Consider the following 23,840-nt stretch of genomic DNA (forward strand, 5'->3'; position numbering starts at 1 on the left):
ATTTTATGGAAACACTCGTGGTTCAGATTTAGATAATGACTTAGGTGTTCCCCTGACTTTTCCTCAGCGCTATCATTGACATTTGCGTTTGACATTTTTGGTTTTGAGTCAAGTTCACTGTGGATCGCTGTGAGTTTTCAGTGCAAACATTCATCCCTTTAAACTTTAACCACTTTGGTGATTCCATGACTTTTATTTTTCCCTCGGTGGTAACTATCAGATGTGACCACGCTGACGTGATAAACTCAGACGGTGAGCGTGACGAACAAACCTGCTTTGTGATGCTTTGTAATTTTGAAAATGTTAGCACGCTGACGCTACCATTAAAAAGCAGTGTCGTGCCTATTTATGGCATCCAAGATTATCTTAGCAAGGGATAGTAGGAGTTTTTCTTTAAATATCAAGCAGTAATATAAAGTTGGTAAATGCTTTCCTAGGGTTTTCACCATCTACTTCCCAGCATTGTTCTTTTCCCCCCCCCTAAATTATTTATTCTTGTGTAACTATTCTGCCTCACATGCTTGTTGGCATTACCTGCTTTTACTCATAGATGTGTGTGTATGTGATAGAGAAAGAGAGGGGGGGAAAGAGAGAGCATGCCTCGGGGGTAAGCTGAGCCTCTGTGGGGTGAATGGCTCCAGTGTAGGACGACTTTGTCACAACCCCAGCCTGCTGCTCTTTGAATAAAGCAGGTCAAACAATGGTGACTCCTCCACTGTAAGCCTGCCTACAGTCAACCTGTTCCTTTTTCATTTAACAATAGAGCAGGTCTTAAGTTACGACATGCTAAAGCTGCCTCAAAGAGGTCTTAAAGTCATAACTCTCCATGGCCGTATTTCTTTATTTTAATTTCTTCAGCGTGCTTTGACACATTGTACTCTTAACTCACAACCAACTCGCAGAGGGAAGCTGCCGTGAGTGACAGAAGTTGAAGGAAAAATCCATCATATGGAGCCATAACATTAACGCAGCCACTGACAATAACTCGGATAACTCCAACTCCTCGTCAGGGAGACGAGGAGTTCGAGGACCCACTTTATTTTTGGTGTATGTGTTCTGTAGTGACAAGAGCAACAAAGGGATAATGCACTGCAGCAAAGTCCAGTGTTTATCGTTTAACAACACATCCATTTCAGCCTTTTATTTAAAAGAAACAACTATCAAATTCTGCTGTGAGATGTGATGTCTGTGTTGCCTCGAGTCATTCAGTCCAATCTCTTTCTGCACTGATAATATCTTAGTGGTTAAAATATTGGTCTAACATGTGAAAGAGTCCTGGTCCGAGACTGGGAGGAGACAAAAGCCTGTGAGGGTTGGACCATGATGGGTATATCTGGTATAACAATCTGATGAAAGAAGCTTTCATTATCTATGATATTTGTCAGCCAGAAAAATAACAAATTGCTACATTCACACTATAAACACTTTGTGACTGCTACACCACATCATTGCACTGCTAAAAGAACAAGTAGGACGTGAGCTTATAGCTCCATGTTTCTACTGAAGATCACATCCTGAGCAGTGGTGTGAACACAGCATTAAGGGAGAGCTGTTGTCTTAAGAGTAGGGTGGGTGAAGAATCTCTGAACTTGCTTACAAGTAAAGATATTTAGGAGAGCGAAGTGGACAGGCAGATTGGGGTGCTGTCTTCGGTGATGTTGATGTAATGTTGTACACTGAAGGTGAAAGCGGAACTGTGCCTCAAAGCTCCGCTCTTTATTTACCTGTCGATTCACATCTTAAGACTCCTCTGTGATTGTGTCTTTTGAACTGTTATCTCAGATGTTTAGAATTCAGTTAGATTTTATTTCTATAGAGTCAAATTACAGCAACAGTTGCTTCAAGGTGCTTTAGACTGTAAGGTAAAGATCCCACTAAAATATGAGAGAAACCCCAACAATCAAATAACCACCTATGTGTATACATCACTCTGCATTTAATCATTAGTTATTATTAATCTCTGGCTCTCTTCCACAGCAAATCTTTGTCCTGTCTTCTTCCCCTAACCCCAACCAGTCGCGGCAGATGACCGCCCCTACTCAAGCCTGGTTCTACTGAAGGTTTCTTTCTGTTAAACGAAAGCACTTCCCACTGTCGCCAAGTTGTTGCTCAAAGGAGGTCTTATGATTGTTGGGGTTTTCTCTGTTTTCTTTGTATAATTGTAGGGTCTTAAGCTTACAATCTAAACTGGCTTGAGGCAATTGTAGTTGTGATTTTATGCTATATAAATAAAATTGAATTGAATTGAACAACAACTTGGCGACAGTGGGAAGGAAAAACACCCTTTTAACAGGAAGAAAACTCCAGCGAACTTAGCTCAAAGAGGGGAAGCCGTCTAGCCTGATGGCTGTGGCTCAGGAGGTGGATTAGATTGTCTACTAATCAGAAAGTTGGTGGTCTAATCCCCAACTCCCCTAGTCTGCATGTTGAAGTGTCCTTCGGGAAGTTACTGAACCCAGACTTGTCCCAAATGCATCCATCGGAGTCTGAATGTTAGAAAAAACTGCTTGTTTGTGTATGTGTGTGTGTGTGTGTGTGTGTGTGTGTGTGTGTGTGTGTGTGTGTGTGTGTGTGTGTGTGAATGAAGCATGAGTGACTGACTAAGAAAGCGCTTTATAAGTACAGTCCATTTAACGGCTGGAGGCAAAGTGGAGGGAGACGAGCAGCTCTCCCTCCCTGATTATTTACATTGAAACAAGCCAGTTGTGGGTTCAAGTTTGTGATTACAGTGCTTCCCTTTAGAGTTTGCCAGAAATGCACTACAAAAGTGACACAGTATATTTCCTGGCCAAGGGGACACCATCTTGGCTCTTGATTGTTACATGTGACCCGGACAGAGATAGGCAGAGGCTATGTATCAAGTTTTAAATACTTCTACATATATTTAAATATTTTATTAGTGAAAACATGATGGAAAATCTGCCTTTTCCTGCAGAGGAGTTTATCGTGGCAGCTCAAAGGTTCGGCCAGGTGACGCCCATGGAGGTCGACATCCTTTTTCAGCTGGCTGACCTGTCGGAGCCTCGTGGGTAAGATGATCATATGAAAAAGAACTTCTTAATATTAAAAGAAGTTGTGTAGAAAGTAAAGTAAAAGTAGAAAATGACATACTTCTTAGGTGGCTGGTGTTCAAACTGAATTATTTTAGATAGACACTACTGGCTTGTGTACTTTCTTTCATGTTTATTTCACAAGAAAGCAGAAAATATTTGGTGATTTTGAGCTGTATTAAACCAGTATAGAAGACGCAATTGAATTAATACTTTAGCCAGGTTGCCTCTGCTGAGCTAGTCAAGTACTTGTGCAGTCTAAGACTATTCCAAACTTGCCACCCTGAAGGGAAAATTTTGCCCTGGGGTCCATACCTCAGAGAGACGAGCACTCTGTCAAACTTCTCTGCAGTGGATCAAAAGAGTCAGACATGTATCCAGTGCCAGGGAATCTTCTTTCAGTCTGAACCTAAACCAAACTCCCATTTATTCTAAAGAAAAAAAAGAGGAGCAGTTTCAGTCCCTGTAATCCGTGGCACAAAACAACTGTATATGTCTCACATTCCCCCACTTCCTTTGCATCTGCCTCGCGGCCCGACCAGTACGCTCATAATTTCTAACCCCGGCCTGAGAAACCACCTGATTATTATTTCTGGGCAATGGGATACTTTAATAGCCCAGTAGCTCCACTCCCCTTGATTGGAGATGTGAGAGATAATAGTCCCAATATACAGACGAGATGGGGAGGGGGGGGATTTGGCGTTCCCAGTTCCCTGAGCCTGGGAATTCTGTGACCGTCAAAGAGATGCAATAGAGAGACATGAAAAGATTAAATATCTTTGTTATACTTGGATGAAGTGATAAAGGAAGCATGAGTCATCACTTTCTATTGGTCGGTTATCCAACGCTGTCATGCCAAGCACAGGTCCGGATTTGTGAATGCCACAATATTTTCATCTGAAACGATGTTGTCTTTAAACTCTGAGTAACTTCAGACTGATGGGTTTGCTTGAGCTCGGTGATACATGGGTGGATTGTTATAATCCTCTGAGAGTTACTTGAACCTTCTCACTCTCTGTCTCTTTCTCTGTCTCCACCAGACGTGTTGGTTTAGCGGACATTGAGAAGATTGCTCCGCTGGAGGAAGGCGCCCTGCCCTACAACTTGGCTGAAGTCCAGAGACAGGTAGAGAATATGAAGACTTGTTGATGTGTTTGGTTTCCTCTTCCACACTGGCAGCTCCTTTCCCTTTTGATACATTCTCTTAGGCTAAATGTGACTGCAAAGATAAAGAAGATTTACAATTTTAGGTTAATGATAGCTCCTGCATGTAAATAATCCACCAAAACAAGCATAGAAGTGAAATGCAGGAGTAACAGATCCAACTAAGTTTAGTCAGGTATAAAAATGGAAAGTTGGCCCGTACTCATCAGTCCTACTCCCTTTCAGTTGTTCCCACCAAGTTTTAAGTAATTTCCCATCATTGAATTGAACCTTAAAAGACTTTCTTCAGAGAAAACACCGCTATGCCTCTCCCTGGCATGCGGTTGACATCTTGAAAAACAAACGCACAAAAATCAAGAAATCCATGGAAATAAAGACAAGCAGAGCCATCCTCAAGAGCTAATGAATGTCAAACATACTTCATGTTGACTATAGTAGCTGGATAATAAGAGCAATTTGTAACAAAGAAAATCAAGAAGGACGTACAGATGGATGAGCAGAAGACTGTTTTCTTTCTCCAGCTGTTTGGTCAGGGCTGTGTTGCCTGGTGGGTTCCAGCACTACAGTAGAGGCTTGGCCAGGCCATACTGGAGCAGGCTTGGGCCAAAGGGGAGAAAGCAAAGGGGCCCAGCACTGCACAGACGCCAGTCCCACCACAATGAGCCACTTTAGGCCCTTGTGGTTTGGACTCAGGGGCTGGCCCTCAGTTAACTGGAGCTCTCTCTCTCATTTCTCATGAAGTAGAAGAGCAGGATATGTGAAGGGAGCATGGGTACAGTTTGACAGGCGGACGTGTTCCAGCTGAGACTCCCCCACCTCTTCCCTTCTCACTGCGCATGCGCACACACACACACACACGCACAAACGCAAAGCTACAACCCTACAAAAGCAGCCACCCCCCAAACAGGGTCTAGTGGTCAGGGCTCAGGAGACCAGCCAAGGCAACAGGTACCTCAGGTGAATGGGGGAGTGTGGCTGTTACCATTCCTCTGTTCTTTGCATGGTGAAGTGATAATCATCATCATCATCATCATCGTTTATTTATATAGCACTTTAATGATCACAAAGGTCTTTTTCAGGTGGCACTGAATACACCTTTGTGATTCAAGTTAATCTAAGGGAGTAACAGACTTTGTATCAGATATGTTAACAGATCATATGTTGATCTGATGATCATACCTTTTTATGTATACTCATATATGCATACTGTTTTGGGTTTTTTTTGGGGGGGGGTTGTTATTTTTTGAGTCAAGGTAGACTTTGGAAGACATTTGGATGGGAAATATAATATACAGTGTTCCCTCGTTTATCACGGGTGTTAAGAAACACAAAAGATTCCTCTGAAAAATGTCAGGTACAAGGCATGGACTGAAAATGAGTGAAAAAGCAACAATTGTCCAAAGAAAAACTTTAGAGAGCCCGGAGAACTACAGCTAAAAGCACTTTAAAAATTACAAGAAAGTCCCAATGGAAACAAAATGGAACAAAATCAAGGGTGACTTTTTCTCAAGACCTTTGCGCAGCATGACATCAGTTCAACAAATTATGCTTGGCAAGTAATTTTTTTGATAATCATGCTTGTAATTTTATTTGTTTAAAGCTAAACATCCTCCAGTTAAAGTTTGACAAGTTTTTCACCTTTATCATAATCTAAACAATTAATATCAGAAAAATACTAAAACATTATTAGGATGAGACTTAATATCTTTATGGGATACTTTGTAATTAATGACGTTATGCTCATCCATTTCTATTTCTCCTGAGCATTATTTTATTAAATGAATGTTGTACTGTATACAAATGTAACTGTGCTAGACTGTCAGACGGATTTACTTGCGTGGGATTCTGGGTGGAAATAGGTGTGTGGCATACAGGGTTTTACAAGAATCAGGATTAAAGTGTGCTGTCCTGTCAGGTGTATGTACTGCAAGCTCTCATCTTCAGCTCCTGTCTCACTTCCTTACTAACGTCTTAATTGTCTCTTCTCCTGCGCGCGGGCAGCACTCGGGCAGCGACGGCTCCCGCCCCATCCTTATCCAGGTGGCAGAGTCGATCTACAGATTCACTCTTGGCTCAGTAGCAGGGGGTAAGAGTCACGCCCCATTGGCTCCCTACATACCTTCACCCCACCACCCACCCATCCATCCACCTACCTGCTTGCCTGGCTACCTACCACCCCCCGCCCTGTGCTGTCCTCATAAGAAAAGGGTGAGAGAGAATGGACAATGGCCCCTCTATTGCCCTTTCCTTACAAGAGCAACAGTCACTCTCCTGCTTAAAGAGAAGTGTTCCCTCTCTTCCTTGTTCTCGCTCAGTCTCTCTCCTACACTCGCTCAGTCTAGCTCTGTCCTGTCTCATGCCTCTCTGGGTGCCATGGGAAAACCCTCTTGTGCGTTCTTTTGTACCTTTGTGAGTGATGAGAAGACAGACGTGACGGTGGGGGTGAAGGGTGGTGCCCAGGTCTTGTGTTTGGCTCCAGACACCCCACTGTTTTTCCTCCTCCCTTCCTTCATTCCTCCCTTCTCCTCCTCCTCCTTTCCCAAGGGAGACAGCTTAATAAGGAGGTATGGGTCCATCATCCCTTCTTCCTCTTTCTCGGTCTCTCTCTAATTAAGCCTGTCGCCTTGGGTCGGTTCTTTTTGTTTGTGTCCGCGTGACAGGCTGAAGACACTACAACTCACAACACATCTTTATTAACATTATTCCCAAAGACTTCCCCTTCCTCCTCCTCCTCCTCCTCCGTTTCTGCTCTTAAAGGGTCATTTCACACAAATTACCAAAACATTTTTTTCACCTTTCTATAGTGGGATCTGACAGTGCAGGTAGTTTTTGTTTTGTTTTTTTAATTCTCCCCCCCCCCCCCACAATAATAAAAATGAACAGAGTCAGTACTGAAAAAGATTTTTGTCGGCTTTATTAAATTGCTAAGTGAAATATGACGTTTGATAGTGAGATTTTGATTACTGATATAAGCCACAACTTCTTTATAAGATCACCTGTTCCACTCTTTTGTGCACAACTTTCAGTTATGACATGACATTTATTTAAACACTATCATTAAGATTAAAACATGATATTTGTTAAGTCAAGCAAGTCTTTTCTAGTCTGTTTTACAGCGAGCCTTTTATGAATTCGTTTATGAACTTCCCTCCAGTCTTCCAAGCTCACTGGTGATTGAGACAATTTCGCTTAAAAAAATTTGTATGCACCACTTAATCTTTTTGTATACATGTATGAGGCTCTGCGTGTTCTTTACTGAGATTATTTTAGAGACTATGCTGTTAAAACAGATCACAGATCTTTCTACTTAATAATTACTGTAGTCTCAATGAAAGCCACTATATTTTTGTACTTGGAAACAAACTAGTCTGTGTCTGTAGTTACACTTTGTACAAGTTATTCCTCATGAGTTATATAAACATATGTTAGCCTATGTGTGTAGCACTTTATCAGTGTTTCCGTTTGATGTTGTGAAACACAGGAAAGGGTTACAGATGCTGGTTAAGGTAAGTAAAGTGGGGCAAAATATTGTATTGCAACTCTTGAGACTATTACCAATACCATAGAACCAAAAATTAAAAACATATATATTAAAAGATGCAGGTGGTCTACACAGTGCTGCAAATGCACTCAGCGGCTACATCATTTGGGTACACCTAGCAAGTACTGCTTTGTCCCCCTTTTTGCCTTCACAACTGCCTTAATTCTTCATGGCACAGATTCAGCAAGCTGCTGCAAACATTCCTCAGAGATTTTGACATGACAGAATCACACAGTTGCTGTTCATGATGTGGATCTTCTGTTCCCCCCACATCGTAAAAGTGCCCTATTGGATTGAGGTGGATGGGGAGGCCATTGATGTGGAGACAGTGAACTGTCATTGCCATGTTCAAGAAAACGGTTTGAGATGATGTGAGCTTTGTGACATGGTGTGTTATCCCGCTGGGAGCAGCCATCAGAAGATTGGTATACTGTGATCAGCAACAGAAGTCAGGTAGGCTATGGCATTTAAACCATGCTCAACTGGTACTAAAGGGGCCCAAAGTGTGCCAAGAAAATATCCCCCAGACTATTAAACCACCACCAGCACCCTGAAATATTACAGCACGTCAGGAGACAGCAGAAATCGAGACTTATTGGAGCCGGCAACACTTTTCCAATCTTCTATTGTCCAACTTTGATGAGCCTGTGTGAATTCCTCTCCTTTGCTCACAGAATCGATACCTGGTGTGGTCTTCTGCTCCTGCAGTCCATCTGCTTCAAGGCTGGACATGTTGTGCATTCAGAGATGCTCTTCTGCATACCTTGTTTGTTACTGTTACCTATCAGCAGTCTCGCCATTCTCCTATTACCTCTGGTATCAACAAGGCATTTTAGTTCATAGAACTGCCACTCACTGGAGATTTTCTCATTTTCTGACCATTCTCTGTAAACACTAGAGATCCACTTTAACAATTCCAATTTGTGAAACACTCTGACCAGCACGTCCGGCATCAACACCCATGCTGCACTCAAAGTCACTTAAATCACCTTCCTTCCCCATTCACCATGTCTGTGTACAGGATTAAATTCTTCTCATGTTTGCATTAATGTATTAACATTCGAACAGGTGTACCTAATGAAGTGGTCGGTGAGTGTAAATACATAATTCCTTATTGTCTTGGAATATGTGCCATGGAATAATGGGTATTGTGGATGATCGTGATAGCATGTTATTGTGAGTCACTCAGTTTTCCATGGGGAGAGAAACAGTAGTGGTCATAAGACCTACTGTAAATAAAAAATCTGTTTCATAAAAACACTCAGCATCTAAATAAATGTGTCTCGCTCTCTGCAGCTGTGGGTGCAACAGCAGTGTACCCCATTGATCTGGTGAAGACACGCATGCAGAACCAGAGGAGCAGCGGGTCACTGGTGGGAGAGCTCATGTACAAGAACAGCTTCGACTGCTTCAAGAAGGTGGTGCGCTACGAGGGCTTCTTCGGACTTTACCGAGGTCAGCATACATCTAGAGAACACGCGAACCTCCAGTGTTATTTATTCATACTTGACATATACACAAACACAAACAAAGACACGAACTTAATATTGAACCAAAGTTACAGAAATCCTGAGAGTTTGAAACTAAGTGTTGAGAAGGTTTCTGACAGAAGCTGTGGGGGTGAGTCAGATGTTAAAGGCTACAGACTATAAAAGATGGCATGACACAGTGGTTATTGGACTCGACATTTTGAAGCCTCAAAGTTAGCATTTTGACCCCCGTTTTTCTTTTAGAGCCAGAAGTTAGCATATTTGGATGATTTCTTTGATGACAATAAACATCTGTGAACTACTGTAAGTACTGAAAGTGTAATAGACCAAAAAAATATCAAAACCTCACAAAAATGGTCCTGACATTCACATACCGACACACACTCTGATGGATGCGTTGGGGGGCGCGCAGGGTTCAGTATTTTATGCAGACTAGAGGAGTCGGGATTAATCCAACACCGACCTGCACTGTGCAACATTCATCCCAAATCTGGTTTTTATTGTTTTGTTCATGCGTTTTAATACTGTTAAGATGGGTATTTTTTCATGCAAGTCTATGAAGATTGACTTGTTTTTGGAGCCAGCTGGAAATGACAATTTTTGGCTTCATTTTTCATCTCAGGAAGTTGCTCCTTTGTTGAGAACCTCTCATATGCATTCACTAAAATGTATCACAGGCACTTTCCACATAACTTTTATCAGTATTTTAAATAAAACTTTATGTGGTTTTAACAAACAGCTCTTTACATTTAGTCAACACTAAAGTAAATCGAATCCTTCCTCAAAACTATAGGTTTTCAGGGAAAACAACTCACTGGCGGTCAAATCTACAAAACAGGTTTTTAAAGTAAAGGAGGGGCTGAGATGAGGGAGTACAAAGAAGAATCGAGTAGTAGGAACAATGAAAGAGAAGGGAATCGAGAGAAGATGAGAGAAGAAAAGTGTAGGGTGGACAGGAGGGCGGTGTGAGTTCACCTCTCTGTTGACCTGGCTTCTTTGAAGTGATTACCGGCTGGCTGGGGACTTTCAGAGCAGCACAATGAACATCACATGCAAAGCCACATACCTTGAGGCCTGTGTCACGATGTAGTGATGTCGCACGTCTAGACCTACACACCGGTGCAAACACATTACAGACACACAAGTATGTAGGCATACAGGGGACTACTTGGGCATGCAGGTACGTACATACCAGGGCACGACACCAGTAATGACTACCTGCCCTGCCTTCAGAAACTGCGGTTAGAGTGTCTGCATTGTTGGGGTCAGATTAAAGGAGGATTGAAAAGAGGTCTCCTGGAATGACGGTGGGGCTTTAAAAAAAAAAATCCTACGATTTTGATTGACAGAACTAGGTTTCGTGAGAGGAAACTTGAATGCTTGAATTTCTGTGGGAAACAAAGGCTATGAAGAGTGAAGTGACAGACGCAGACAGGTCTGGCTCCAGGTAGAAGGCGAGACAGGTATCCTGGCACCTAAACTGTAGTTATGTAATGTAAGTTGAAAGGGCCATCTCTGTTGAAACATTCTTCAGAAGGAAGAGAAGAGAATTAACGGCCCAAAACTGCTTTACGGTGCGATGCTGGGACAGCACACGAAAGAAACACGATGGAGAAGACTTTGTCAAAATATTCGATAACAAACCTGTTGTGTATATTCTGTTTTCATGAACACATGTCTGCTGATTTTTCTCTTTTTCAGGCTAGCCAAAACTTGCAACTTCCAAATTGGGTATATGATTGTGTGTGTGGTTGTTTGTGTGTGTATGTTTGGCCTCACTACACACAAAGGACTCGATTATGAAGTGCGTGTGCTACTTTGAACAAATGGTTGAGCGTGAGTGATTCGTGCCTTGGGACTGGGTAGGGGGCCAAGTTTCATTGTGCTCCGTTGTGATTATTTTTGTTTATTTTTACCCGACTCTGGGTTGTAATTGAGGTCTGCGTAAACTTTTGGTGGCTTTGATTTCTACACTGCCCTTTTTTCCTATTCTGGGAAGCAGTTTCACTCACTTCATTTTCTCTTTGCCCCTTCATCCTCTTCTCTCTATCTCGCTGTCTTTTTTCTACTCTGATGTCCCCACACTCCACATCAATAGATTTCATTAGCGTCTGGGGGATCTTGCACGGTCGGGCGCATGCAGCGGGAAGCCACACATTGATGTGGAACGTGGGGAAGTGGTATATGTATATATATATGTATGTGTGTGTGTGTGTGTGTGAGAGTGGGGGTACCACGGCAGTCTTTTTTTCTAATCATCTTGTCGTTTCCTAATGATAGGTCTGGTACCACAGCTACTGGGTGTGGCGCCCGAGAAAGCCATAAAGCTCACAGTAAGTAACTGTGTTAGAGCCCATGCAGACACATGCACTCAGATTCACTCAGGCAGAGATTCACAAGGGTCTTTAATCCCTTTAAATTATTGTATGAGTTTTAGATTGTTTTATGAAGCAAACAATTAGATACATAGTTACAAACACATAGCTACTTCCTTAACCTTCCTGTTTTTCTGCATTTGTAAACTGTCAGTCAGAGGAGCATTTACAGCATGCAGTGTAACATTTGTGGTACGCTAAGTGGCATACACCATCATTGAAGCATGTGTCAGTACATTTATGTCCATAAGTATTTGGAGAGTGAGACACTTTCTGTACACGATCACGGTGGATTTCAAATCAAGCAAGATGTAAAAAGTACAGACATTCGGCTTTAATTCAAGGAGTTTAACGAAATGTTGTTTAAACTGTTCAGGAATTGCAGTCATTTTTATACATACTCCTCATTTTCAGAGGTTGAAAAGTAACTGGAGAAGTTTCACTGTTTCAGATTTTATTTACAAATCAGTTGACTGACAAGGACTAGTTGAGGTCTGCTCCCTCAATATTTCATGACAAATTAAGTAGAGTTGATTTCAAGTGTTGAACTTGTATTTGGTAGTAGTTCACTAAAACACCCAGTATGAGGTCCAAAAAGGGAGGGAAGCCATCATTATGTTAAAAAAGCTCATAGTCCGAAGCATAAGATATCGTCTGTAAAACACGATGATGGCAATGTTGTGGCATGGCCATTGGAGCCGGTCACTTGTGTTGACAGATGAAGTGACTGCTGATAGAAGCAGCAGGATGAATGGTGAAGTGTACAGGGCGGTACTCTCTGCTCAAGTTCAGCCAAACGCTGCAAAACTGATCAGTTAATCCAAAAAATTGGTTAATTTTTGGATTAACCCTATGAATTAAAGCTGAAAGTCAGGACTTTTATTACATGTTGACTGTTTGATTTATAAACCACTGTGGTCATGTATAGAGGCAACTTGACAAACTCATTGTCACCGTCTAAAAACATATGGCTACAACTGTGTCCGCTGATTATTGCTTATGTTCTAAACCATACATTTTGTGTCTCTAGGTGAATGATTTTGTGCGTGGAAAGACCAGACAGAAGGACGGTACAGTCCCGCTTGCCGCTGAGATCCTGGCTGGTGGATGTGTAAGTAGCTGTTACATTTGTTGTATTTCTATGTGAGAACGCCTTTGTTTGCTTGTTGGTTAAGTGAAGGTCAGATGCAACTGCTTGAACAGATTTTGGGTGCTATATCAAGGAGCTGTTTGAGCTTTGGTAGTTCACCTGGGAATGTGCACACACCATGTGATACAGCCTTTGAATATATCAAAAACTATTAAAAGCTGCCATCTGATGCCTCAGCTGACCATTTTGCACATCCAATTAGCAATTTACATATAGACATGCTATTGAAGTTGCTTTAGTCTGCTTACAGCTGCTTTGCATCCCACATCGACCATAGCTCATTCTTTTATGATCTGACTAAATCGCTGCCACTGATGCCTGCTCTTTTCTGTACTGGCTCTTTTTTCGTTGCTGTTGCAGAAATAAAAAGAAAAAAAAAAGAGCTTTTTACTCCCTTTTTACTGAAAAGACACAAAAGGCCGAGTCGTTTTTAAGAAAATATTATGAGCATAATCAAATACAGTCAAAATACATATTTCGGTGTGCACCCTCTGCCTTTCCAGAGTGCACTGTGTTGGAGTGATGCTGCACAGCACTCAGGCAGTGTGTGCAGTATGTGCAGCATGTCTTAACTATGCTGACAGTTGAGCAGACAGACATGGACTTGTTTTGGAGTCCAGGGGTTGCTATTTGTTGATGGAACCTGTACACTCGAAAGAGCAAACACACACACACTGTGCATGCTCAGAGAGGTGTGTGTGCATGAGGACTACTACAAGCACACGCACACACAAAGATTGACAGCTGCTGATACCTGAGTCCCCCCTTACTCAGTTTGTTACCTGCTCCCCCTCCAATCATGGGTTTTGATCACTGACCTGTCAAAGTCTAACCCCTGCCCCACCCTACTTACCCCCCAATGCATGTACACACACACACACACACACTCACACACACTCACACTCTTTCTTACACACACACTCGGTCCTACAAGGCTGGCAGCTTTAGCCAGGCCAAATGAAAGAAGGTCTTTCATTGAACCCTCTTTTGATGTCGATCACTAAAGCAAAGTATTTCAGGATACACAAGTCATTATGGGTTTAGCTCCACTCAGGCACATTCAATTGACCTTATTAGTTCTGGGAATATGTTTAAGAAATGTTATGGCACACTACATTTGCTGTAACTTACATTCTGGATGGCGATTTTCTTTTGTGAGAGAGAGAAATGGAAAACATACAGCAAAGTAAATATACTTAGGACGTGCTCTGTGGTGTCCTGGGTGTGAAGAATAGTGGTTGCCTTTAAAAAAAATAATAATAATAATAACTCGTATGAATTTAAAAGCAGAACCATAAAAGTCGCAGAGAGAGGGGAGGAGGATAAATGTAGAGGAGAGGAGTGTGGATGGATGGATTTTTCCTCTTTTCCTCTGTGAGCCGTCGTGACAGCTCCTTTCATCCTGGCTGAGGCCCCGGTGTTAGTGCTGGCACTGCACTCTGCCTGCCACTTTATCTACACACATGCACACTCACACACACAGACACTTACACACACATGTATGGCTATCTTTATGAGGACCTGTTGCCGTCCCTAGCCCCTTATGCTAACCTTAACAAATCAGTTCGTTACCCTAACTTTAACATAGCGCTGAACCTAATCTTAACCCTAAAAAACGAGTTCAAACCCTCAAACATTTCTTTGAAGAGGGGTGAAAAAGTGTCCTCACTTTTCCGTTTTGACCTCACGCACACACACACACGCTCTCACACTCACACACAGACGTCAAACCTCCCTGAACCCTGTTTTAGCGAGGCTCCAGCCACAGCACATGAAATCTGTTTATATCATTTGGTAGCTGTGAAAGTGTTGGTTTGGACCACGATGTCGGCCTCAGATTCACAGTCTGTAAAGATGAAAAAAAGGAGAAGCGAGAAAGAAAAAGAGAAGATATGTTTGCTTTCTGTGAAGAAAACTTTTCATATGTCAGTATCTTTATCTGCCCCAAAGTGTTGGTTTTTAGGTCCCTTTTCTTTCTCTTCTCACCTCTCATGCTCCTTCTCCTCCTCCTCCTCTTTTCTGTCCTTAAACCTGCGGCTCAGCACCATTAAGCTCCGGTGCGGGTTTGCCAGTTTCTAATGATTATTTGGTAAGAATGGCATGCTCCGTTTACCGAGCTGGGTGGATGCTTATCTGGCAGTAACTGGCCTGCGTTTCAGGACTTAAGTTACACGAAATACTTGCTGGGTCATTGCTGACAGGAGGAGCGGGGTTGTTTGTTCCCATTCATTGTGAATGTGTTACAGTTTGCGTTTGTGGTTTTTAATGAGTTTCTTATTCAGGTCTGACGTGAGTTATGAAACATTATCAGTGAATCTAACATGCGCACGCCCCGGCCACAAATGAAACCGTGATTATCATTTATAGATGGTGGTTACTTTTTTTCTTTTTTTTTCTTTTTGTGTTTTTGTGGGGTTTTTTTAGCTGGTGCTAATCTCCTGTGTAAGTGCGTGGTCGGCATACGTGTGTAGGGTTGATGGTGGGCGGGTCCTCAAACTTTTACTAAGCTCCTTTTCCAGCACACACACACGGCCAAAGAGCTGCGATCCGTGCATAAGGTGCTGACGTCCCAGGTTTCCGAGGATCACCTTGCCTTGTAATTACCTGGGAATCATCAGAGGACTGCCGACGCTGTCACTCCATAATCACAACCCTCAACCTCTCTGCCTCAGTCTTGACCTTTCCTTCACTTCTCTTGTTTTGACTGCTCCTCTTCTCTCTCTCATTAGCGCCTTTTGTTTATTTGTCTGACTCACTATTTTCTGTGCATTTCACTCTTTTTTTCCTGCCCCTCATGCCCTCCAGAGTTATGCAGGACTCTGGGGTGGTTCAACAGCACCAAAAAAATCCCCTCAACCACTCCTTTTTATCTCATGTTGTCAGATCTAATTGTCAGCTCATCTCTCTGAACAGTGTTGTTGTTTACCCATTTCGAATAAACAACATCTCTGTCTCCTCCATCTCCAGTCTCATTTGAATCCAATTGAAGCAGCCAGCACTGCTAAGGGCCGGGGCCAATAGCCTCTTAATGCTTGCGCTATTAGCCAGCATGTAATCAACTAGGTTATTTCCATAAAACAAGTCATAAAGAGTTAGCTGTGAGATGCAGCAGCCCTCTTGCTATTCACAGCCCTCTCTCTCTCGCTCTCTTGGTCTGGAAGGGAAGCTGTAGCCCATTATTCTTTGTGTTGTTTAAAAAAAGCAGCTGCACACACACCTTCAATGAGACGATTATAATCTCTCTGTCTGTCCTCCCTCCCTCCCTCCTCTTAAGCAGTACGTGGTAATGCTTAAAGCCGGGGGACTCAAAGCAAAAAACGGTGCTCACGTTTGCAGATTGCAGCTTCCCGTAAGGCAAGAGGTGACGAGCACAATCCATCATTCATAACGATGCAAAACGAAGGAGGGGGAGAAAGGGAGAGAAACAACAACAAACAGACCAGGCCTATTTAAGACAGAAGTGGCGCCATGGCAACCGATTGCTATCTAATTGCGATGTGCCGCCCTTTTGCGTGTAGATTCGGTAACCACTGGCAACCGTTGGCAGAGGAGGACGATATTGGACAAGATGAGAGAGATCATTTTGAGAGCAGGTCAAAGCAAGAAACGGGGAGAGAGTCAGAGAATTGGTGAAAGGGGGTAAAAAGGAAAATAAATAAAAATCTTGTCTCCATTTCCCAGTCTCTCAAAGCGTCCTGGAAATGCTGCCATGCTCCCCCCACTGCACAGCTAACCATTTGTCTTGCCCCAACTCCTTCACAGCAGCTACCTCTTATACACTTAAAAGCACTGCTGACCACAAAAAGACACAGAAGCCAGCCTGAACTTGCTGTGGTGGTGCCCCCCCCCCCCCCCCCCCCCCCCCCCGCCCACCATCACAAGTACAGGTTTGGAGGAGGATGTGAAACGAGAGGTTAGGGAGAAAAAGAGAAGTCGGAGTCCCCGCAGGGTCTGGGTGATGAAGACAAACAGCTGACAGACTCGCATGCATCAGCTGGATATTCCTGGTACTCTCCTCCTCTCTCTGTGTTTGTTTTGAAGTCGGTTGCTGAGGCTGCAACATTGCTAAAATTACATCATAAGCCAGATAATTGTAGCAGTTTTGTCTCATAATGATTTTTATTTCAGCACGTTATGTTGAAATGAAATCGCTTAAGTGGATCTGGAGCAACACTTGAATTCTCACGTTAAAGCACAGATAAAGCCGTCATTGAAATTGGGTTTAATTTGCAGCGATTAAAGTGAGGGTTTCCCTTTTTCTGAAGTTCACTTTGTTTGTGTTTTTTATGTGTTCCTCCAGGCTGGAGGATCCCAGGTGATCTTCACAAACCCTCTGGAGATAGTAAAGATCCGTCTGCAGGTGGCAGGAGAGATCACCACGGGGCCGAGGGTCAGCGCTCTGTCGGTCATCAGGGACCTGGGCTTCTTTGGGCTTTACAAGGTGGGAAACACTTCTGTGATGAGAGGTGAAGGTGTAGTTAGTATATATTTTGTTTGATGGTCCTCATATGGAGCTTTTTTTTTTTTTTTTAAATACTTAAGATTAGGGTCATTAATTCAGGTCCACACTAAAATCTAAATGATCAAAATATTCTTACTTGGGTCTTTGTCCATGAAAAGTTTCCATGAGAATTCTGGTGTAAGTTCTTTACTACAGTAAGCTCTTCAAAGCCCTCGAGTGAATGTTGCTGAGGACACATTTAAGGTTACGGTGTAGTTTATGTGGACTGGAAACACTGGAGCTGCCTACAGTATGTGTGTACAGTCGTCTGTTAGCTCGGGAGGAGAATCTGAAAGTCACGGTTTTATGTCAGTCTGTCGCACTCAAACTTACTACAATTGTTCCCACTTTATAACTCCTGCCTTTGAATAATCGTCTGAAGCCGGTGTGTAGACTGGAGAAATGATCTGTAAGTTCATTATGACACAAGACACGAGATCATTCCCAAGACAGAGAAGGGATGATATTCAGCTTTTTTTTTTTTTTTTTGTTAATTTAAAACTCGTACGTCTTCAGATGCAGTTGAAAGAGACACAAACTCGGGCTGATTTGTTTTTCTTTGCTCCTAGATTGTCTTTTCTCTTTTGATTGGCCTTGCAACTTCACAACAATCTATTGTTCCTTAATAATGTTGTGACTAAATCATATGTGATTTTTCTATTAACTGTTGTTCAATTATACGCATTACCTTACCCCACATCAGCTATCATTTAATTTGACAATTCATTGTGGTCTGTTTGAGAACCACAAACGGCACAATTTATGCTAAAAGCTGTATTTAACCTTAATTGCCATAATTGGTATTTTTCAGTGGCGCAAGGCTAAAAATTATAGTGTACTATTTGAGCATATAACTTGTTGCTAATTTAGCAATCTTTGTTGTATTACAAAGAGTATGTCCTGTTTTTTCAATAATTACTATTCCTGTAAATATTTGGACTTCTAACCCTGGTCTGTTTGAAGCAGTGAGATGTTAGCAGAAAGAGCTGGGGGGAACCAGTGAATGAGCTGTGGCTAACGCTAACATTAGCAGCTTAACTGGCTTGACAGGGACATTAGTCCCGGGGGTGAAACAGAGCATGTCTAATTGAGTTACATAAATAAGTCCTAATGGAGCTTGGTGGGAGAGATTCTACCTCAACTGTAAACGCAATCAACTGTGAAAATGTCAATCTAATACCTGTGGTTACATTAATTAGTCATGTTTTACTTAAATAAGATGACACTTTTTTTTGTTTTGGTGTGTGGCAGCATGTCTGTCCTTAAATTCCAGGTAGTAAACTATTTTTCAGATATGTCTGCTGATTATTTATTGCACTAGACTATTACTTTAATATTCCTTTCATTTATTTTAGTGATTGGTCCATGTGTGTCTGCTGCTGTGGCAACTTGCAAACAAACCTTTGGGTTCTGTTAACGAGGCTGTAAAAGACCGTGGAGCCTCCTCACGTCTCTGTCTACCTGTCACCGTGTTTGGGTGGTAATTTATGACCGTGAAGTGTGTGTCCACACATAGCTGCTGTCTCCATTCACCTGTTTGTGAAAATGCCGCCAAACGCTGTGTTAGCAGTGCCAGTGCATGTATGTGTTCATGCTCGTGCACATACTTAATTGCATTCGTCTCCCGGTGCACAGAGAGGAGACAAAGTGCATTGAGAAAGCAGTAGCAGTGTTGGCGGCGATGGTCGTGGTGGTGGAGGAGAGGTGGGGAGGAGACGCGCTCCAGCCTGCAAGCCCCAGACGGGCTGGCTCCGGAGGGGCTGCACCCAGGCACAGAGCTGCCTTTGTCAGGGTAATTATCCTGATGCTCACCCTCAGCTGGTGGAGCTACCAGTTGGTATGGTTACTAACGCTCTAGCGCCACCATTCATCCGTGGGAGAAGCTGTCACTGTAGGGATATCGAACCAGATAATGTTTCATGTATGTGAAGTTACTGTGTATCACGTTACCTGCAAGTAACGTAAGAGCTTTGGATTTCGTGTTAGAATCTAACCGATATCAGATTTTTAGGACCGATATTTGGAGATTTCAAAATCCTGTTTCCCTGACATTTGTTAGGTGTAGTCAGCACTAAAATATTATAACACTTGAATTTAAAAATAAAGTTCCTTTATGGTTACAAGTTTGTGTGCGCATGTGTGTTGTCAACAGGAAAGTTGTAGAGTGCCCCCTGATGGAGAAACTATGCAACATCACCACTCGTTAAATTGTTGGATGGTGTTATTTCCTCATCTTTTTAAAAAAAATTTCCATTTATCAGTTGTTGTAAATACCTTTATCGACAATACTGATGATATCAACCGATAATCTGTTGATCCATATACTGGTCGGGCTCTATTTTTGTATTAAAATAATAATTTAATTTTCATCTCAGTATTAAAGGACTACTGTAAAGCGGCTCATTGTCTCTGGTCCACCAGTGCATTACCCAACTGAACACCTTAAACCTGCTTTTAAAACTTCTCATCCCCAGTCCCTGTGACGCTGCTTGTCTGTCCTGCCTCGATAGGATCTCGAGGCTTTCAGCAGCCACATGGGCCTCGGCCAGGAGGGACAGGCAAACAAGCAGTGCCAGAGGAAAAAAAGAGGGAAAGAGATAGCCCAGGTATCTGCCAATCCTCTGTATGTATGTGTGTATGTGTCAGGGAGGAACCAAAGGATTATCCCATGGGAGTTAAATGAAGCCTGTCCAAAACAGGGAGACTCTGGCGAGGTCTTTAAACGCCTTCTGTTGACTGTAGCTGCTGTGTCAAAAAGCTGGCAGTGAGCCAGCAGGTTTAAAGTACAGCAGGAAACTCTATAGGCTTGATGATATAGTGCTGTTTACAGTCGCAGACAAGGATCCATCTTCGCCAGCCAGTCTGCCTTCCTCTGCTTTGGGTTTTTTTTTTTTTTTTCATAGCTTTGCGTTTGGAGCCGCCCCCTCACCTGCCGCTGAGAGCACTGATCGTTTGCATATGGAGAGACATGATTTTTCTGCCATGTTTTCGGCCCACATTTCATTCTGCCTCATGAGTTGCAGGGGTCTTTTGGAAGTAGCTTAAACGGTGGTAACATCAGTTGATGCTTGGATATGTGATTCAGGAACAGATTGTTTAATTTTGTGGCTAGAAATTGAAATTTATTTTCAGAGAACTCAGCCAGAAATCAAGGTTTAAATCCCCTGAGCTTCATTAATCTTTCTTTGCTCCCCTTTGTGTTTATTCTTGTCTTTGTTTTCTCCTTCTGGGAGCTCAACTTTTAACCCAGTGTTTTGACCCAAAGTATCCCGCTAACTTTCTTTTTAGGGTTCCAAGGCTTGTTTTCTGCGGGACATCCCCTTCTCGGCTATCTACTTCCCTTGCTACGCCCACACCAAGGCTTACCTCACTGAGGAGGATGGAAGAATAGGGCCAGCCAGGATGCTGTTTGCCGGAGCTCTGGCAGGTAAAGTACGTCCATCCCCTATATGTATATGTATTGCATAGTAAGCACTTACTGGCACACATTTTATGCATGCACACATGTAAAAATGGTCAAGATGACCTGCTGAAGTTCAGATTGAGCATGAGTGTTTCAGAAACTGCTGATCTGCAGGGATTTTCTCACACAGCCCTCTCTTTTACAAGGATGGTCTGAAAAAGAGTAAATATCCAGTGAGCGTCAGTTTTCTGGGTGAGAATATCTTGTTGATGTCAGAGGTCAAAGGAGGAGGGACAGACCGTTTTCAGCTGATAGGAATGTGACGACAACTCAAAGTATGCAGATAAATAACCACACTGTGTGCCACTCCTATCAATAGGACAATATACAATGTGATTACATATTACACACATACACACGTGTATGCTATATGATTCAAAAAAGGTTGCCTGGTTTGATGAGCTTTGATTTCTGTTATGACATTCAGACTGTAGGGTCAGAATTTGGCATAAGCAGCATGAAAGCATGGATCTATGCAGCTTTCTAACAGTCCGTGCTGCTGGTGTTGATTTAATAGTGTGGGGAATATTTTTGGCACATCTTAGTCGCCTTAGTGGCAGTTCAGCGTTGTTTAAACACCACAGCCTACCTGAGCGATCCTATCACTTTACAACTACAGTGTACATACATATTCTCAGGCTGCTTCCAGCAGGATAACACACCATGTCACAAAGCTCAGATCATCTCAAACTGGTTTATTGAACATTGCAGTGAGTTCACTGTACTCAAATGACCTCCACAGCCACCAGATCTCGAGCCACCAGAGCACCTTTGGGATGTGGTGAAACTATTTCCAGCACCTTGTTGACTCTAAGCCGTAGAGTCATCTACTTAACGTAAGGTCAGTGGTTTGACCCCTGGGTCCTCCAGGAGGTGAAAGTACATTCAACTACTGTGCGTGTTGAGGTATCCACGGGCAAGATGGCAGCCATCATTGTGTGCATCAGAGTGTGAGGGTGTGCAGCTAAAGTGCTGTGTGTGTGGGAATCTAGAAAATGGCTATGTAAGTGTACCTAATAAATTGGCTGGTGAGTGTATATATTTATATTGTATAAATATGTACTGCAGTTTCTGTAAAGTAGTAAAACAGCACTGTTGGATCGCTCCTTGTTACACCACCATTATAACTGGCCCTGTTACAGTACAGCATACATTTTTATTACCTGCCATTACCCATTACTGTTTGGGTCTCAGATGGTATGTTTTATGCAAGTTCTCTGCAGGTCATTTGTTTAGTCTACACAGTCCCATGTTGCATTTTAATAGCTTAGCCTTTTAGTGTTTGCCCCTGGCTTGAAAACCAGTGCTTTGGCTTGTAAAGTGACTGACCATTCCAAGCGAGCCCGAAAGGCTAAAAGCTTTGCCCCCGATGCGACGTGCACAGCCCTGACATTTATGAAATAAAATCTTTGGCCGTTTCGAACAAAGTGCGAGAGCAGGTTTCGCTCTGCTCTTGCTTCAGACGTCCGCGAGCCCGCAGTAACAGTAGCAGAGCTCGGAGTTTGGGAGCCAGGCAGCCTTTGACCGCAGGCTCCATGGCGGTAGCTGCTAATTAGAGCTCAGTGATTGGGGACTGGGGTTTCTGGAGCTGTGCTGTAGGGAAGCGCCTCGGTTGCCAGCCAACCGGGCCGGCATGAAGGCTTTCCAGTCGTCATATACTGTACACGCACACGTGCACACACATGCACAAAGATGGTCGCGCGTACTGCTCTGTTAAAGAAGCAGGGTGAACAGTCCCGTCCTGCCTGTAGGAGAACTGGAACAGCAAAACAATCAGTTATGATTTAAGAGCTTTATCCATTGCATAAAAATATGATTTAACCAAAGAAAGGCTTAAATATTTGATTTATCCTTAATAACAGCCCTGCCAAGTTCAAAAGCTTTACAGCATTGGCATGAACGGCTGACTATTTATTTTGAATCCTCAGAGATGTGTCAGCAGCACTCTCTTTTTGACGCAAGGCAACATGGAAAAAAATCATAAATCCTGCCTCGCTTCCAACTTTTACTTTCTCACCGCAAGACTGGCAGCCACGGCTCACAGACTGAAACGAGCCTCATGACTTCTTTATTTTTTTCATTACTTTGACGCATTTATCATCCTTCTTTCACATATATTTATCAGCGGTTGCAGCATTCTGGCAATTAGTGTTTTACAGTCAGCACAGGAAATTGAATTACACGCTCAGTTTGTACAGCATTATTTAGCTAGGCATTACTCTGGTCTGTGAAGAATGTAGCGTGGACATCTCCAGCTCGCATTAGCTCCGAATGGGATAAATATTGGAGGGAGGGAATTTTTGGCCGAGCTGCGGGGGTGTAAGAAATATCCACTCGCTTGTTTTGTCACTGTGAAATATGGCGGGAATATTAATTGTTTCCCGGCAGAAAATTGAATGTTTAACTTGAACCTTGCTTTGGACACCAGGTCGGCAAACGCTCACAGTCAGCGCCGTCTCAAAAGCCACTTTGGTGCATCAACATCGATAAGACAGAGTCAGCCTGCTCTCAGTTTGCTCTTGATTGGAGTCAAGTTGGCAGGTTGTCTCTCTGTGATAATACGGCAATTAACTGTGACAAATGTAGCAAAATTAGCAAATCTGTTGCTGTCTGCTTACATATAAAGGCACACCGACTAATTACATTCAGACTCCACCCAGAACCTCAGAGAATTAAAACAGAAATTTACAAATTTGTTTGCAACCAGTTGGCTTGAGTCCCCTACTGCAAAGAGACACAGTGCAGATGATTTGCACTTATCAACCCAGCCTGACTCAGATTGATTGCAACGTGTTGTTGGCAATCTGGCAGCAGTTATTTGCAAACATTTGCCCATCTACCTGACAGTGACTGCAGTCAGTCTGAGTCAGGCTGCGTGGTTTGGAGACAGGTTGCCTCCCACCTGTCTTGTCTTGCAGTCAGCTGGTTGCTACAACTAATTTTTTTTTTCTAACCAAGGTTTATTTTTACTCTAGTCTGACTGAGCCATTAAGACTAAGTAAATAAGGTGAAGATCATTTCAAATATTTGGAAACTACGCTGATTCTTCCAGAGGAAGGAAATGAAGAGAAAGTGTGAGGCGTCATTGTCTCAAAACAAAGACAGA

The 23,840-nt window shown here is 42.8% G+C and overlaps 1 protein-coding gene across 6 annotated transcripts in view; it reads left to right on the top strand.

The window, feature by feature from the left end:
• The window catches only part of slc25a13 (solute carrier family 25 member 13), a 64,650-nt gene that overhangs the window by 22,272 nt on the left and 18,538 nt on the right, over positions 1-23,840 (top strand). For 4 of the 6 annotated variants that reach the window (XM_084919719.1, XM_084919718.1, XM_084919717.1 and 1 more), the window contains 8 exons: positions 2,936-3,029; positions 4,091-4,175; positions 6,216-6,300; positions 9,052-9,210; positions 11,526-11,578; positions 12,651-12,731; positions 17,071-17,211; positions 20,560-20,698. In XM_084919719.1, coding sequence (XP_084775845.1) covers positions 2,936-3,029; positions 4,091-4,175; positions 6,216-6,300; positions 9,052-9,210; positions 11,526-11,578; positions 12,651-12,731; positions 17,071-17,211; positions 20,560-20,698 — 837 coding nt within the window. Of the gene's footprint in view, positions 1-2,935; positions 3,030-4,090; positions 4,176-6,215; positions 6,301-9,051; positions 9,211-11,525; positions 11,579-12,650; positions 12,732-17,070; positions 17,212-19,781; positions 19,878-20,559; positions 20,704-23,840 lie in introns of all 6 variants that reach the window. The other 2 variants (XM_084919722.1, XM_084919721.1) reach the window with 2 other exon arrangements.

Source organism: Perissodus microlepis, chromosome 22 (genome assembly GCF_051167445.1).
Source record: "Perissodus microlepis isolate ML-2025 ecotype Zambia chromosome 22, ASM5116744v1, whole genome shotgun sequence".
NCBI classification, from domain to species: domain Eukaryota; kingdom Metazoa; phylum Chordata; class Actinopteri; order Cichliformes; family Cichlidae; genus Perissodus; species Perissodus microlepis.